At 41.2% G+C, this 16,874-nt stretch overlaps 3 protein-coding genes across 3 annotated transcripts in view; 1 reads left to right on the top strand and 2 right to left on the bottom strand.

The window, feature by feature from the left end:
• The window catches only part of LOC135512054 (histone acetyltransferase KAT6B-like), a 37,728-nt gene extending 34,933 nt beyond the window's left edge, over nt 1–2,795 (top strand). The window contains 1 exon segment of the mRNA XM_064933666.1: nt 2–2,795. Coding sequence (XP_064789738.1) covers nt 2–460 — 459 coding nt within the window. The 3' untranslated portion in view covers nt 461–2,795.
• Nucleotides 2,784–4,471, bottom strand: LOC135512055 (dual specificity phosphatase 29-like). The gene is made up of 4 exons (XM_064933667.1): nt 4,352–4,471; nt 3,941–4,170; nt 3,282–3,505; nt 2,784–3,067 (listed from the first exon to the last, which is right to left on the bottom strand). Exons 2-4 carry the CDS (start codon nt 4,126–4,128, stop codon nt 2,796–2,798), a joined length of 684 nt encoding a protein of 227 aa, XP_064789739.1. The 5' UTR covers nt 4,129–4,170; nt 4,352–4,471; the 3' UTR covers nt 2,784–2,795.
• Nucleotides 4,472–7,410: 2,939 nt separating this feature from the next.
• On the bottom strand, nt 7,411–16,210 carry LOC135511594 (dual specificity phosphatase 29-like). The gene is made up of 4 exons (XM_064933084.1): nt 16,102–16,210; nt 15,846–15,900; nt 8,843–9,063; nt 7,411–7,673 (listed from the first exon to the last, which is right to left on the bottom strand). Exons 1-4 carry the CDS (start codon nt 16,208–16,210, stop codon nt 7,471–7,473), a joined length of 588 nt encoding a protein of 195 aa, XP_064789156.1. The 3' UTR covers nt 7,411–7,470.
• Nucleotides 16,211–16,874: the final 664 nt, after the last annotated feature.

Below are 16,874 nucleotides of genomic sequence, written 5' to 3'. Positions count from 1 at the left end.
CCCCCAGACAGTCACCATGCAGGCCCCCTCATCCCGGACGCTGGCAGCCATGCCAAGGGGCATGAACATGGGCACGGTCAACATCATGCCGGCCCCTGGCAATCCCTACAACCATGCTGTTAGTGTCAACTCCATGAACATGCCCTCTGCCTCCATCAACCACGCCATGAACGGCTACCACGTCACAACCCAGGGGCCAACCATGATGGCGGCCAACGGTGGTTACCACAGCAACCAGATGTCGGGCCACCAGATGACGGCGGCCTACATGAACCAGTCGCCCGGGGCCCAGTACGCCTCTATGCAGATGGGCATGATGGGAACACAGCCATACCCCCAGCAACCCATGCAGGCTCCGCCGCACAGCAACATGTACTCTTCAGCTGGTCAGCACGGATACATGACCAACACCGGACCCATGTCCAAGCAGACACTCAAAGGGCCTTTCATCAGACGGTAACCCATGGTTACTAACCTAACGGTTAACGAAACCGTAGCTAATGACAAACAAACTGAATCAATCTGACTGGATGTTTAAATCACACAAATGTGCATTATTATTACTATGAGTCCTAGATGCACAAATTTGGCCTTTTTTTGTTTGTTGATAATGTTTGTTTCTTTGTTTTCATTTTGTTTATAGTTACTTAAAAACCAGCACTTGGAAAGAATGCAAAAAGTTTCATCAACAAGCAAACTTTTTACAACAAGCTACTATCTATGTCAAAGTATTTTTGTTCCTAACAGATTTGTGTTCTTTTAGGTTCTAAGCCTTACGTCATGAAGATAAAAATGTATTTAATTAGTATTAGTCTCCCTGGTCACTCCTTAGGGTAGAGGGGGGAGGAGACTGGGAAGAGACTTCATCACCGGGAGTGAGTGTAGTTATGTAGCAGCCTCAAACTAAGCCATCTAATGTGCCTGCTACAAACAGACTTAAACAAGTGGATATTCCTAGAACCTGTTCAGTGTACCTGTCTAACAGTGCTGACGATTAGTTTGTACTATACTCATGCCTTTGTATATTTAAATTATTGTACTTATTTTGTAAAGCATGCTTCGGTCTCCAGTCTCCGTTAGTAACAGTGCATTGAGTAGTACTGTACAAGTGTTGTGCTTAATAGCAAGCCATTCTAAATATATTTTGGCCTTTATTAGGTTCCCCCTCTCACAGGGCGGGGGAGAAAGATGAAACTATATTTTGTTAATTCTAATAATGTAAAAAAAAATGTGTAAACTTCTTTAGTCCTGTTCTTCTGTATGTTTGAGAGGTTTCATTGCTATGTATGTATAATTCTGAAGTCTTTTGTAACAGATGTCCTTCCTTGAGGCAGCTTTCTGTTTTATAACACAGAAGACTGATTTCTGTCAAGATAACTAAGCATATCTCAGTGTTTGTACCCTGACTCTGATTCTAAAACATTTCAAAGAGGTGTACAAATGTCGAAATGTGGCGGAATTTTAAAAAAACAACTAAATGATTGATGACTATTATTAATAATAAAGAAATATACATTTAGTCCAAAGTCGATATTTTACATAAAGCCTTTAAAAAGTAACATTTTCATTCCATCTGTAGATTTTTTTTCTATCTTTATAAAATGTTGGATTTATATTTTATAAAGTGGATAAGACTAGGGGATGTAACTAGACCAAACTAAGCTAACGGATTGCATGTAAAAAGCAACTTGTGTTTTTGTCTATATTGCTCTTTTGTAACCTTTCTACCTGTACAGAATGGCTGGTAGGGTGAGAGCCATGTCTCTCATGTGCACAAACAAGCAGTCTTTTATTGAAGCCTTTCTCCTTTGGCAGTCACTTAAAAATGGTGTACATTTTAACATAAAATAAGTTAGGATTGACCATGCACACCATTTTACTCCATTGATTTAACTCCATTGACAACTGACTTAACTTCAGATTTATTGGGAGATTTGAAGTTCAAAATGTTCAACGACAGACTAGGCAAGGCAATGTCTTATTTATAAAACTTGAGCATTTAGTTTAAAGAGGAAATCTGCAGTTGATGCATACATTTTTTCACTGTGTGATGTATAGCCATGGATTATTGAATAATGTAACTTAAATGCTTCATGACCTTAGTTGTACCCAATTACAACCCAAAATATAAGCATGTTTTACTCCAAATGTTTGTAAACAAAAGTCAATGTTAACACCGCTTCAAAACATGGTTAAAACTCGTTCTGATTTCATGGATGGTCTGTCAGTATACATGTATGGATACAAGATCTTCATCTGACCCTGCTTCTCACAGGAAAATAATCCTGCAGCAACAGGAAATGTGAATTATGTGGATTTTAATTAATGGACATTTTTGTAGAGGTTGATACATTTTTTGGTTAGGGAAAATCAAGTCTGAAATGTTAGTGGAAATTACTGACTTTAGATTGCCTTTACAATTTGCATTTCCTGCTACGCAGGAAAATTATTTACATTTACATTTAAGTCATTTAGCAGACGCTCTTACGACAGTGATCAAATTTAGTTAGCAGCTCTGTAGCTCATGTCTATGAATTTGAGTGTTCAAATTTCTCGAGCCCCTTCCCTTAGCAGTTTACCAAAACAAGTGGCAGAAGTGTTGCTTTGTTATTGCTTTATTGTTTGAACTGTGGATATCCACTTTAACTCTTTTAAATTTGAAGTACATTTGGAGTACAGTATTTTTGAAGTACTAGGAAACCTACTTGTTTGACAATTTCTTTTCACTGTACACATTTCTTGTGGAACCAAATGATCTAAATTAAATACATTTCCCTTTTCTCAGGGTGCATCGATCACATTTGATCCTTCAATTCATCCCCCTCTCTTTCCTTGTCCTTTTCTTGTCCTTTTCCCTTGACAGTCGTCACTTCGTCCCTCTGTCCTAAGAGGTAAGTGTCCAGCTGCCTGAGCTGTTTCAGGAAGCCCCAGTTGGGGATGATACGCCTGCGTCGCTTCACGTGGTCCACGGCGTCCACCACCGTCATGTTCTTACAGATCATCAGGTATGCCAGGAACAGGGTGGCTGACCGACTTCTCCCCATCACACAGTGCACCAGCAGCTTATCTAATGGAAATGCATAGAAAAACATGACTGGAAGGAGGTGTTTGTTATTAGAATGGAATGGTACCCCCTGTATAATTACTTTAATGAATAAGCATTAATAACCTTAACTTTTCAAAGCATTTGTGTCCATGCATTATAAAGCATTTATAAGCACTTATAATTGCTTATTCATTTAAGTTCTATCAAAATGTCACTCAAACTAGGACTAACTTACTTTCGGGTATGTTGAGTGTTTGGTCGATGAACTGGGCTGCAGAAAAGAAGTACTGGCTAAGGTCAAAGGTTGGAGTATCCTCCGCCACGACCCCATAGTAGACCATGTCCATGTCGCTATAGTACTCCGCTCCCGTGTCCACATTATTCCACGTCCCCTCTGCTGCATTCAGGATGTGGGTCATGCCCAATTTCTTCAGGTTGTATTTGTCTTTGGCACTCTCTCTGTCAATGTAAGGATTTACTACCCTGAGTGCCAGTCAGTTTGTGCTATCATGCCAACTGTTTACAATGATCAAATGGAATTGGCAAGAGCACAAATTGATTGGGCTCCTGGCTAACGATGCAGGGACCTGTACTGCAGGTAGGAGACAAAGGGTGTACTCAAACAGTTTATACATCAGGCAGTAGGAAACTTATAATTATGTATGTACTCAACAGATATAACACTTAAGGTAAATAATAGCCTGGCTGGCCATAGACTATATACTGTATGTAGGTCCTATATCTATAGTTTCTGGTCTCTTGCCAACTCCTTAGGGAAATGTCAAGCCAAACATTTGACATGAAAATGAGTGACAATGAGTTGGCATTATAGAACAAACAAGACTACTTTATGTTTAATTTGATCTCTTACAGAACACCGACTGCCTAACTTACTCATCTCCAATCCAGACGTTGGGCCAGACCTGGTTGATGTGAGTGTACTCCATGCAGTCACGGTTAAGGATCTTCTCCAGCTCATAGCCCCCAGGTGTAACGTATTCTACCACAGGTTCAGGTGGCTTTGTCTTAGGAACAAACTTTTTCTTCACAGTCGCACACCTCTTGGAGCTGTGAGACGCCATGTTTATCACAATAGCTTCTTGCTTTCACACAGGATCCATTCCCTTAAAAATTAAAAATAACGTTTTGATTTGGAGCTATTTCCTTCCAACGTGCCACAAAGACAATGTCGTAAGACGGGTATCTATAGCACATTTTTGTTAATGTGCATTTTAGGCATTATTTAAATACCTAACATGCACTGGCAACAGTTAGAATTAGAATTCTGGTCAAAGAACAACATACCAAGAGATTTAATTGAAGTCCTTTACTGTACTCTCTCTAAAAGTCAGCAAGTGTAGCCTCTTGTGTGTTTCCTGTTGTCAACAGTTGGAGGAAACAAATAGAACCCAATGCTCGAAGTTTAATTCTGGGAGCCTGACGAGAGTCGTCGGTCGAGGGGCACAGATTGTATAACTGGACAGGCATCAAAATGAGAGGATATTTTTAGTGCTCTGACGTGCAAGTAAGGCCCCCTGACCTTAGCCTCAGTGGCTGACTAACTTGCATGTAGGGGAAAACCTCCTCAGTCATAGATTGCATCCAGAATGGCATCCTATTGTGCTATATGTTTTAATGAAAGTCCCCAATGCAGGCTCTAGTCAAAAGTAGTGCACTATATAGCGAATAGGGTACCATTTCAGATGCAAACATCTACTCCTAAACAGAGCTGGCAACTTAAAAGTTATCCTAACTTTGCCTTCGCCAAACGATATATCCCATATTCACTCGAGTGAACAGGGTATGCCAAGCGCCTGTTCAAGCATGAGAATGATTCCTTGGAATTCTGTCAGTTAACATATCGCAGTCTTAAAGAGAGGGCCATGGGATTTTGTGCGACATTCTATATGAAAGAGTAGGCCTATACTTAAAGTCATATAGTCAAATAAATATGTAACTTTGATGGGTATTTCTAGGAAGAAGAATCTTTGAAATATGTCTAGTAATAAGATGGGGAAAGGATGGTAAAATAGTACAAGTCTTGAGTTCCCCGTTGTATGATGATATGCGTCATGCATGTTAGTTTGACTGATCTTTTAAAGGCTCCTCAATGTGAGCCACAGAACAGAAGTCCAAAAGTAATGATGATTGCAGTGTGGAAAGGAGTTGAATGAAGCCTTTTTACATGTCAAATTTCAGTTTTACACCATCAAGCCCCTCTCTTCTTCCCTTCACATCTTAATGCTCTGGCATCATTTGTTCTGACAGTGAAATCATTAGACCTGTGATGTTTATTTTATTATGACAGCGAGCGTCTCTCCTCTACAGTGCGATGCTCTGGAGTGCAAGCATCTCTTAAGATGGCTCCATCTCTTTTCATCTTGTTTAATTTCTTTTATGAACCACAGTTGGCAAATTTCTGGTATAGTAAATGAACCCTCTTACTTTAAGACGTCACATCTTACCAGCTTCAGTGGTAGATTTAAGCAGTTTAGGAAAACACTTTGGAGGAAGGAAGTGACTGAATAAGTGTAACGTTTATTTATTTATAAAGGTATACAGGCACATCAATATAACCTACATGTTGTTCAGTCTATTAGCTTCCATCGGTCTGTATATTTATCATATCAAGCAAAAATAGAATCACGAGAATATAGCATGCTAGTGTTGTTGTATTAGGTAGATGCTGTGATGTCCTACAACAATAGTCTTTCACAATTATACCGTGAGTCATTATTCATTTCCCTGTTCTCTCCAGAGTCAAGGATGTATCCAGATGGTACAGTTGGCTCAGGCATCCAGTGATAGGGAGAAGCTGAGAATCTCTTGGGCCAGGCAGGGTGGGTGGTTCTGGGCTAGGTTTCTCTCTTGTGACAAAAACCATGTTGGAGGCCAGGGCAACAGCAGGTGGTGGAGAGAACAGAACTGCACCATCGTACCCCTCCAGATGTGATTCTGCTAATTGAAGCTAATTAGAGAACCTGTTCTTCAGACTGTCGTCGTTAGCATTTGGTGCTCATTGCAATCTCTCATTTCTAATGTTGGTTTGTCGTAGAAAGAAGAACATTGGTTCTAATGAATGTGTTTTATTAACTTTTATAATTTATTTCTGTGGTTTTGTTCATTGTCTCTTTAGGTACACTTGTTCATTTCGTTTTGTACTCATTATTGTGAAGCAACAAGTATCACACAAGTCTTTGTATTTGTATTTATTGTTGCTGCCAAGGCAGCAGCTACTTTTCCTGGGCTCCGGCAGAATTAAGGTAGTTATACAATTTTAAAAACATTACAATACAGTCATTACAGAATTCACAACATATTAAGTGTGTGCCTTCAGGCCCATAGTCCACTACCACATATCTACAACGCAATATCCATGTTTAAGTGTATGTATAGTGAGTATTTTATAATGTGTCTGTGCCTATGTGTGTTACTTCACAGTCCCCGCTGTTCCATAAGGTGTATTTTTTTGAGCATGACAGTTTAAAGTCCAGGGCTACTCCAAGCAGTTTAGTTACCTCAACTTTCTCAATTTACACATTATTCATGACGAGATGTAGTTGAGGTTTAGGGTTTAGTGAATGATTTGTCCTAAATACAATGCTTTTAGTTTTGGAAATATTTAGTACCAACTTGCTACCCATTTTGAAACTAACTGCAGCTCTTTAAGTGTTGTAGTCAATTCAGTTGCATTTTAGTAGCTGACGTGTGTGTGTGTGTGTGTGTGTGTGTGTGTGTGTGTGTGTGTGTGTGTGTGTGTGTGTGTGTGTGTGTATAGTGTTGAGTCATCAGCATAGATAGACTTACTTACTCAAAGCCAGTGGCTTGTTGTTAGTAAAGATTGAAAAAAGCAAGGAGCCTCAACAGTTACCCTGGGGAATTCCTGCTTCTGCCTGGATTATGTTTGAGAGGCTTTTATTAAAGTACTCCCTCTGTGTTCTGTTAGACAAGTAACTCTTTATCCACAATATAGCAGGGGGTGTAAAGCCATAACCCACAGGTTTTTCCAGCAGCAGACTATGATCAATAATGTCAAAAGCTGCACTGAAGTCTAACAAGACAACCCCCACAATAATTGTATACATTTCTCTCAGGCAATCATCAGTCATGAATGACTTTAGCTTTCCTCCAGGCCTGAGGACAAACACTTTCTAGTAGACTTAAATTGAAGATGTGGCATTATCGTACGCTATTATCCTCAGTAATTTTCCATCCAGGTTGTCAGACCCCGGTGGCTTGTAATTGTTGTTAGACAACAATTTTTTATGAGAAAAGTTGAATGTGTTGATCACATTAGCAATGAATTTATTTCTGACACATCTTTACACAAAATAATAAAACCATCTACAGTATGAGTATAGTGACTGCACAGTTGTCCCCTACACTATTAGACTATCCATCTATGTCTCATCAAAAACATGTTCTCATTGTCGTCTAGCCTGGTAGTGGAGTTGTTTGTCCAGGTCTCGGAGCTGCTCCAGGAATCCAGCGTTGGGACAGATGTTTCTGTTTGCAGCCACAGCCTTGATGGCATCCACCAGGGTCAGGTTCTTATCGATCATCAGGTAGGCCAGGACCAGAGAGGACGAGCGACTCAGACCCATCGCGCAGTGGACCAACACATTACCTGCCAGGGCCGGGAGGGAAGAAAGGCTGTACACTTAGCTCTCATTCAGTTGAAGGAGGACACAGGTACATGGGTCATTTCATCATATGTAAAACATTTACATACAGTAAGTACGGCAGTACTGTATCTATTGTGTTTACCAAAGTGATGTCTTGGCTCACCCAAATCCCTGGCAACATTTACTGTATCATATTTAGTAGACGAACATCTCAGATTACTTGTTGTTTATTTCATATTGTGTATTTTCAAACAGCATTACAGACCTGTAGGCTTAATATCAAAATGGAGTAATTTCTAAATAGCCTACCTCCTCAAAAGTTTTCTTTCAACAATGTTGCAACAAATGTTTCTACACACGGTAATCCGTGGTTTCTTATCATGCTTTGGGGCTTAGGGCCCATGGGAGCGGGTAATTGAACTGTCTTCCAGGCTGTGTGTTTCTGCTAGGGATTACTGTAGGCCCTGCTACACACTAGAGGGCTTGTCCGATCAGCCAGTCAGTCAGCATGTCGAGGAGGGGAGGCATAACCTGCGTTCCAAATAGCAAATTATTCCCAACATAGTACACTACTTCTGACCAGGGCCCATAGGGAATAGGCTATAGGGTGCCATTTGGAACGCACTTCTTAAAACTTTCATATCAGATACCGGATGCACTCTGCATAACGAGGACAGGAAGTAGCAGCTCTGCTAAAGCACAAGGCCACAAACATAATTTTGTAATTTCCATGTCCAATGAAAGTGTTGCTTACAAATTACCAGAAAAATCTATTTAAAGTCAATATTCTTGTCCAAGGTCCCCGGTTTATGAGATTACTGTGGGGTACGATATTAGCTTGATATTATGTTTTAGCAGCTTTGTGATTTGCATTTTAACTGCTAATGGAATGGAAGGTAGGATTGTTGCATGTTGTTGGAACTGACAGACTAATGATGTTTGAATATAATACATTCACAAACAATGTAATCTCAAAGGTAATTTTAGAGAAAATGATACAGAGCAAAAAACATGCACAGAATATAAAGTCAGAGATGATGCCCTCTGCATGGTAAAAAAATATCATTAGGTTGGCTGGATATAAAGCACTTGGTCAACTGATAATGTAAAAAGGGCTTTGTAATATACATTTGATTGGTTGATTTGATTGACTGGTTGGCTGATTGCTTACTGGTGGGTGAGCTCAGGGCGGTCTTGATAAATTTGGCCGCAGAGTAGAAGAATGTACTGAGGTCAAATGAGGGCATGTCGAATGCCTCCACTCCATGGTAGGATATTTTTGTGTCCCTGTAGTAGCTGGCACCTGTGTTCACATTAAACTTCCCATCCGCTGCGTTCAAGACGTGGGTGATGTGATGAGTCCGGAGTGTCCTCTTGTCTTTGGCTGCATACCTAACAACACACAAGACCATGTAAGTGGTATTGGTAATACCCAGCCATCGCTTGTCTGTCTTGAGACATCTTTGGACATCGTTGTTATAAAGATGTCTGGTTGGTTATCAAATCAAAATGTATTTGTCATGTGCGCCGAATACAACAGGTCACCTCCCTGGTCACCTTACAGTGAAATGCTTACTTACAGGCTCTGACCAATAGTGCAAAAAAGGTGTTAGGTGAACAATAGGTAAGTAAAGAAATGAAACAACAGTAAAAAGACAGGCTATAAAAGTAGCAAGACTACGTACAGACACCGGTTAGTCAGGCTGATTGAGGTAGTATGTACATGTAGATATGGTTAAAGTGACTACATCTATGATGAACAGAGTAGCAGTAGCATAAAAGAGGTGTTGGCATGTGGTGGGACACAATGCAGATAGCCCGGTTAGCCGATGTGCGGGAGCACTGGTTGGTCGGCCCAATTGAGGTAGTATGTACATTAATGTAAAGTTAAAGGGACTATGGATTTATGATAAACAGAGAGTAGCAGCAGCGTAAAAAGAATGGTTGGGGAGAGGCACACAATGCAAATAGTCCGGGTAGCCATTTGATTACATGTTCAGTAGTCTTATGGCTTGGGGGGTAAAACCTGTTGAGAAGCCTTTTTGTCCTAGACTTGGCACTCTGGTACCACTTGCCATGCGGTAGTAGAGAGAACAGTCTATGACTGGGGTGGCTGGGGTCTTTGACAATTTTTAAGGGCCTTCCTTTGACACCGCCTGGTGTAGAGGTCCTGGATGGCAGGCAGCTTAGCCCCAGTGATGTACTGGGCTGTACGCACTACCCTCTGTAGTGCCTTGCGGTCGGAGTCCGAGCAAATGCCGTACCAGGCAGTGACGCAACCAGTCAGGATGCACTTGATGTTGCAGCTGTAGAACATTTTGAGGACCTCAGGACCCATGCCAAATCTTTTTAGTTTCCTGAGGGAGAATGGGCTTTGTCGTGCCCTCTTCACAACTGTCTTGGTGTGTTTGGACCATTCTAGTTTGTTGGTGATGTGGACACCAAGGAACTTGAAACTCTCAACCTGCTCCACTACAGCTCCGCCGATGATATGGGGCGTGCTCGGTCCTCCTTTTCCTGTAGTCCACAATCATCTCCTTAGTCTTGGTTACGTTGAGGGATAGGTTGTTATTCTGGCAACACCCAGCCAGGTCTCTGACCACCTCCCTATAGGCTGTCTCGTCATTGTCGGTGATCAGGCCTACCACTGTTGTCGTCTGCAAACTTAATGATGATGTTGGAGTCATGCCTGGCCATGCAGTCATGGGTGACCAGGGAGTACAGGAGGGGACTGAGCACGCACCCCTGTGGAGCTCCAGTGTTGAGGATCAGCGTGGCAGATGTGTTGCTACCTACCTTCACCACCTGGGGGTGGCCTGTCAGGAAGTCCAGGATCCAGTTGCAGAGGGAGATGTTTAGTCCCAGGATCCTTAGCTTAATGATGAGCTTTGAGGGCACTATGGTGTTGAACGCTGAGTTGTAGTCAATGAATAGCATTCTCACATAGGTGTTCCTTTTGTCCAGGTGGGAAAGGGCAGTGTGGTGTGCAATAGAGATTGCATCATTTGTGGATCTGTTTGGGCGGTATGCAAATCCGAGTGGGTCTAGGGTTTCTGGGATAATGGTGTTGATGTGAGCCATTACAAACCTTTCAAAGCACTTCATGGCTACGGACGTGAATGCTACAGGTCTGTAGTCATTTAGGCAGGTTGCCTTTGTCTTCTAGGGCACAGGGACTATGGTGGTCTGCTTGAAGCATGTTGGTATTACAGACTCAATCAGGAACATGTTGAAAATGTCAGTGAAGACACCTGCCAGTTGGTCAGCACATGCCCGGAGCAGACGTCCTGGTAATCCGTCTGGCCCCGCAGCCTTGTGAATGTTGACCTGTTTAAAGGGCTTACTCACGTCGTCCGGACCAGCTGATGCTCTCATGCACTGTGTTGCTTGCCTCGAAGGGAGAATAGAAGTGAATTAGCTTATCATGTCACTGGGTAGCTCTCGGCTGTGCTTCCCTTTGTAGTCTAATAGTTTGCAAGCCCTGCCACATAAGAGGAGTGTCAGAGCCGGTGTAGTATGATTCAATCTTAGCCCTGTACTGACGCTTTTGCATGTTTTGATGGTTTGTCACAGGGCGTAGCAGGATTTCTTGTAAGCTTCCGGGTTAGAGTCCCGCACCTTGAAAGCGGCAGCTCTACCCTTTAGGTCAGTGTGAATGTTGCCTGTAATCCATGGCTTCTGGTTGGGGTATGTATGTACAGTCACTGTGGGGATGAAGTCCTCAATGCACTTATTGATAAAGTCAGTGACTTATGTGGTGTACTCCTCAGTGCCATCGGAAGAATCCCAGAACATATTCTAGTCTGTGATAGCAAAACAGTCCTGTAGTTTAGCATATGCTCCACCTGAGTCACTGGTGCTTCCTGCTTTAATTTTTGCTTGTAAGCAGGAGTCAGGAGGGTAGAGTTGTGGTTGGATTTACCAAATGGAGGGCGAGGGCGAGCTTTGTACGCGTTTCTGTGTGTGGAGTACAGGTGATCTAGAATTTTTTTCCCTCTGGTTGCACATTTAACATGTTGATAGAAATTAGGTAGAACTGATTTGAAGTTTACCTGCATTAAAGTCTCCGGCCCCTAGGAGCGCCGCCTCTGGGTGAGTGGTTTCCTGTTAGCTTATTTCCTTATACAGCTGACTGAGTGTGGTCTTAGTGCCAGCATCTGTTTGTGGTGGTAAATAAACAGCCACAAAAACTATAGCTGAAAACTCTCTAGGCAAGTAGTGTGGCCTGCAAATAATCACAATGTACTCTACTTGAGGCGAGAAAAATCTAGAGACTTCCTTAGATTTCGTGCACCAGCTGTTGTTTACAAATATGCACAGACCACTCCCCCCTCGTCTTACCAGAGTGATCGTACCTCGTCAAATTTATTGTCCAATGATTGCACATTGGCGAGTAGTATTGACAGTAACGACAGCTTTCACAGTCGCCTTCTCCTGGTCCTGACCAGGCATCCGGCTCTTTGTTCTCTGTACCTGCGTCGCTTCCTCTTGCAAATAGCGGGGATGTCGGCCCTGTGGGGTGTTTGGAGAGTGTCTTGTGGGAAAAATCTTAGTCTTATCTGAGGTGAGTGATCGCTGTCCTGATATCCAGAAGCTCTTTTTTGCTGTATGATACTGTTGTAGAAAGATTATGTACAAAATAAGTTACAAATAACGCAATAAACCCCGAATAATAGCACAATTGGTTGGGCGCCTGTAAAACTGCTGCCATTTCTTCTGGTGCCATTTTAGTGGTGATACATAGTGTTCATTTAGCCTGTGTATGCTTGACATAAAGAGTCATAAGTAAAGTCTTACCAGGGTATTTTAATCTCTGGTTGTAACCATGTCACCTCGAATCACATCACATCTAAGCAGACACTTTAATCAGTTTCTTGCAGGAATTGAATCCACGACCTTGTGACATATGTCACTACTGCACTGTAAGACTTCTGTCATTTCAACAGTAAAACACTGTAGAATGTACAGTAAAATACCTTAATTGTGTTTTACATAATTGAATATGGTTGGATGTTGTGGCGGGGAAAGAGTCTTTGGCTCTAACATATTTTAAGTCGTGCCTTGTAAAAGGCTAGATTTGTTGCACCCGTGATTGTGCATGCTGTATCCCCACATAATACAGTAACATACTGTATTTTAGGAATTCTACAAACCTTGTCCTGAAAATCTCAATTAACTTACTGGCCAATTGCTGTGAGTAATATACTGTAATTCAAAATGGCAAAAAGTCTCAAACCTCTAATGGTTGACTGGCTACCATGTCCTTTTAATCTGTTATGCCATGTAGTCACTATCAGTTTAGAAGCCTTTGTTGAGGCATAAAGTACAAGTGATATAAAACACCAAATATCAGATGGTATGCTATAATATATAATTACATTCACTATTAGCAATTTCTGATTTGGATTTCAATACAATTCAACAATAGAGTACTGTATTGCTGTTTCGCTGTATATGTAATGCAGCATATTGTAAATCGTGGAAAAAATATTGTGGGAGGGGAAAGAATCGTTGGCTCATTGACATAGTTTAAGGATTGCCTTGTCAGCGGCTATATTTGTTGCATCCATTAGTGAAAGATCTGTGCCAATTTATGATATGTGTAGTAGTTCCCTAACAATTAAATGTATATAGGGGACAGATCAGAATGGTAGCGGGTCTTAAAATGTTAATATTTTGAATATTTAACCATGTCCATTTTAGGCCTCTAGAAGTGCAAGTCATATAAAACACCTAGTATTCAAATGCCTGGTATCCATCCTGCTGGCTCCAATCCCTTGTAATTAAAGTAAAATCAAATCAAACTTTATTTGTCACATGTGCCGAATACAAAAGGTGTGGACCTTACCGTAAAATGCTTACTTACAAGCCCATAACCAACCGTGCAATTCAAGAAAGAGTAAAGAAAATGTTTACCAAATAAACAAAATAAAAAATTATAAAAAGTAGCACTGTAAAAATAACAATAATTAGGCTATATACAGGGGTACCGGTACCGAGTCAGTGTGCGGGGGTACAGGTTAGTCGCGGTAATTTGTACATGAATGGTAGGGTTGAAGTGACTATGCATAGATAATAAACAGTGAGTTGCAGCAGTGTACAAAACAAATGGGGGGGGGGGGTGTCAATGTAATAGTCCATTGGCCATTTGATTAATTGTTCAGCAGTCTTATGGCTTGGGGGTGGAAGCTGTTAAGGAGCCTTTTGGTCCTAGACTTGGTGCTCCGGTACCACTTGCTGTGCGGTAACAGTCTATGACTTGGGTGACTGACAATTTTTTGGGCTTCCACTGGGCTGACATTCTTAGTGTAATAGTCACTTTTACAGTATTGTACTGTCTTTCATTGCTTTGACATTATAGTAATTTACAGGAAGCTGACATGCATTTCGCTACACTCGCATTAACATCTGCTAACCATGTGTATGTGACAAATAAAATTTGATTTGATTTGAAGTTACTGTGAATATCTCAATACTGTGTTGGCACTATCCAGAGATTGAGATACACTGTATCATAAAATATCTTGTTGTAATTACATATATGTTTAAGACCAATGTATCCTTAACTACAACAACATTTTCAATAACAGTTACAGAAAAGTTTTACTTGCTATGACTGATATGTGTTTAATTTATGAACCTTGGCTGAATGCACTGACAGTAATTTGCTAAGGACAGGTGGTGCCCACTATATGGCCTAAATGTAAAAAAAACACTGGGTAATATGTCACTGGGTAATTCCAGTAATATACTGTAAATTTAGATTACAGTAACTTACTTGGTACTGTAAATTAGATCACAGTGACATTTTTGTTACTGTAAAGTGGATAACCGTATTTGTACTGTAAAATAAATTATGGTAACTTACTGGCCAATTGATGCCAGTAAGTTACTGTACATTTGACAGAATGTTTTACAGTGTGGGCTTGTCAAAACTGCATACATTGTTAATAAGGAACAAGCTTCAGTCTAAGTGATGAAACAATATCACATACACTACCATTCAAAAGTTTGGGGTCACTTAGAAATGTTCTTTCTAAGTGACCATAATGACCATCGTTATGTTTGGAGGAAAAAGGGGGAGGCTTGCAAGCCGAAGAACACCATCCCTACTGTGAAGCACGGGGGTGGCAGCATCATGTTGTGGGGGGTGCTTTGCTGCAAGAGAGACTGGTGCACTTCACAAAATAGATGGCATCTTGAGGTAGGAAAATTATGTGGATATATTAAAGCAACATCTCAAGATATCAGTCAGAAAGTTGAAGCTTGGTCGCAAATGGGTCTCCCAAATGGATAATACTTACAAAGTTGTGGGAAAATGGCTTAAGGATAACAAAGTCAAGGTATTGGAGTGGCCATCACAAAGCCTTGACCTTACTCCTATAGAAAATGTGTGGGCAGAACTGAAAAAGCGTCTGCGAGCAAGGAAGCATACAAACCTGAGCCAGTTACAGCAGCTCTGTCAGGAGAAATGGGCCAAAATTCACCCAACTTATTGTGGGAGGCTTGTGGAAAGCTACCTGAAACGTTTGACCCAAGTTAAAAAAATTTTAAAGGCAATACACTCGATTAGTATTTGGTAGCATTCTGACCCACTGGGAATGTGATTAAATAAATAAAAGCTGAAATAAATAATTATCTCTACTATTATTCTGACATTTCACATTCTTAAAATAAAGTGATGATCCTAACTGACTTAAAACAGGGAATTTTTACTTGGATTAAATGTCAGAAATTGTGAAAAACTGAGTTTAAATGTGTTTGGCTAAGGTGTATGTAAATGTCTGACTTCAACTGTACATAGGCGTACAGAGGCCCATTATCAACAACCATCACTCCTGTGTTCCAATGGCATGTTGTGTTAGCTAATCCAGGTTTTATAATTTTGAAAGGCTAATTAATCATTAGAAAACTTTCTATTCCATAAAAAAATCTGCCGTTTCCAGCTACAATGGTCATTTACAACATTAACAATGTCTACACTGTATTTCTGATCAATTTGATGTTATTTTAATGGACAAAAAATGTGCTTTTCTTTCAAAAACAAGGACATTTCTAAGTGACCCCCAAACTTTTGAATGGTAGTGTATACTTACATTTTTTTGTATCAACTCAAGCATCTGCTATGTGGCACTTACAGTGTAGCCTATTATTTTGAGGATGAGTTGTCTTACATGTCTCCTATGTAGATCCTGGGCTGGACCTCATCCATATGGTCCAGCCCAGGATCTACATAGGAGGGTCTACATAGGAGGGTCTAGGGAGTAAAACTCTAGGGAGTTTTTCCTAGCCACCGTGCTTCTACACCTGCATTGCTTGCTGTTTGGGGTTTTAGGCTGGGTTTCTGTACAGCACTTTGAGATATCAGCTGATGTACGAAGGGCTATATAAATAAATTTGATTTGATTTGATTTGATTTGATATGGTCACTGGTCCCTGGTTTGGTCCACATCAGCCTCTGGAGCTCTGAGGCTGGGGGAGTCTCGTACCTGCTCTCTGCCCCTTCCGAACCCCCCAAACAACTGATGATGCTGTCCATGCCCTGGAACATGTCTGGGTGGTGATTGTGGTGGTCTGAAACTCCTGTTGCTGGTAGAACTCTCACTCAGTCTGCTTTTGGAGTCACACATTTACATTTTTATCAGTGATTCCTATACGATACAATACAATAACACAACTACATTAATACAATGCCAAGAAGTGTCCTTGTTCGTTTCTTAAATCTTTGTTGTAATGAATTATTTCACTGTCATGATTTTATCAGCATATTTTAAATAACACTGTCATAATGACAACAACACATCTGCCACACTGGTACTCAAAACGGGACCCCTAAGGGGTGTGTGCTTAGTCCCCTCCTGAGCAGTTTGAGACACCAAGAATGTTATGAAGAGGGCACGACAACCCCCTTTCCCCCTCAGGAGACTGAAATGATTTGGCATGGGTCCCCAGATCGTCAAAAAGTTATACAAATACACCATAGAGAACATCCTGACCGGTTGCCTCACCGCCTGGTATGGCAACTGCTCGGAATCCAACCTTAAGGCGCTACAGAGGGTAGTGCGTACAGCCCAGTACATCACTGGGGCCAAGCTTCCTGCCATCCAGGAACTTCTATACTTGGCAGTGTATTAGGAAGTCCCCAAAAATTGTCAGACTGTTCTTTCTGCTACCTCACGGCAAGCTGTACCGGAGCGCCAAGT

Source organism: Oncorhynchus masou, chromosome 24 (genome assembly GCF_036934945.1).
Source record: "Oncorhynchus masou masou isolate Uvic2021 chromosome 24, UVic_Omas_1.1, whole genome shotgun sequence".
In the NCBI taxonomy this organism is placed as follows: Eukaryota; Metazoa; Chordata; class Actinopteri; order Salmoniformes; family Salmonidae; genus Oncorhynchus; species Oncorhynchus masou.
Note: the sequence above shows the minus strand (reverse complement) of the source record. Positions and strands in the feature narration are given on the sequence as shown.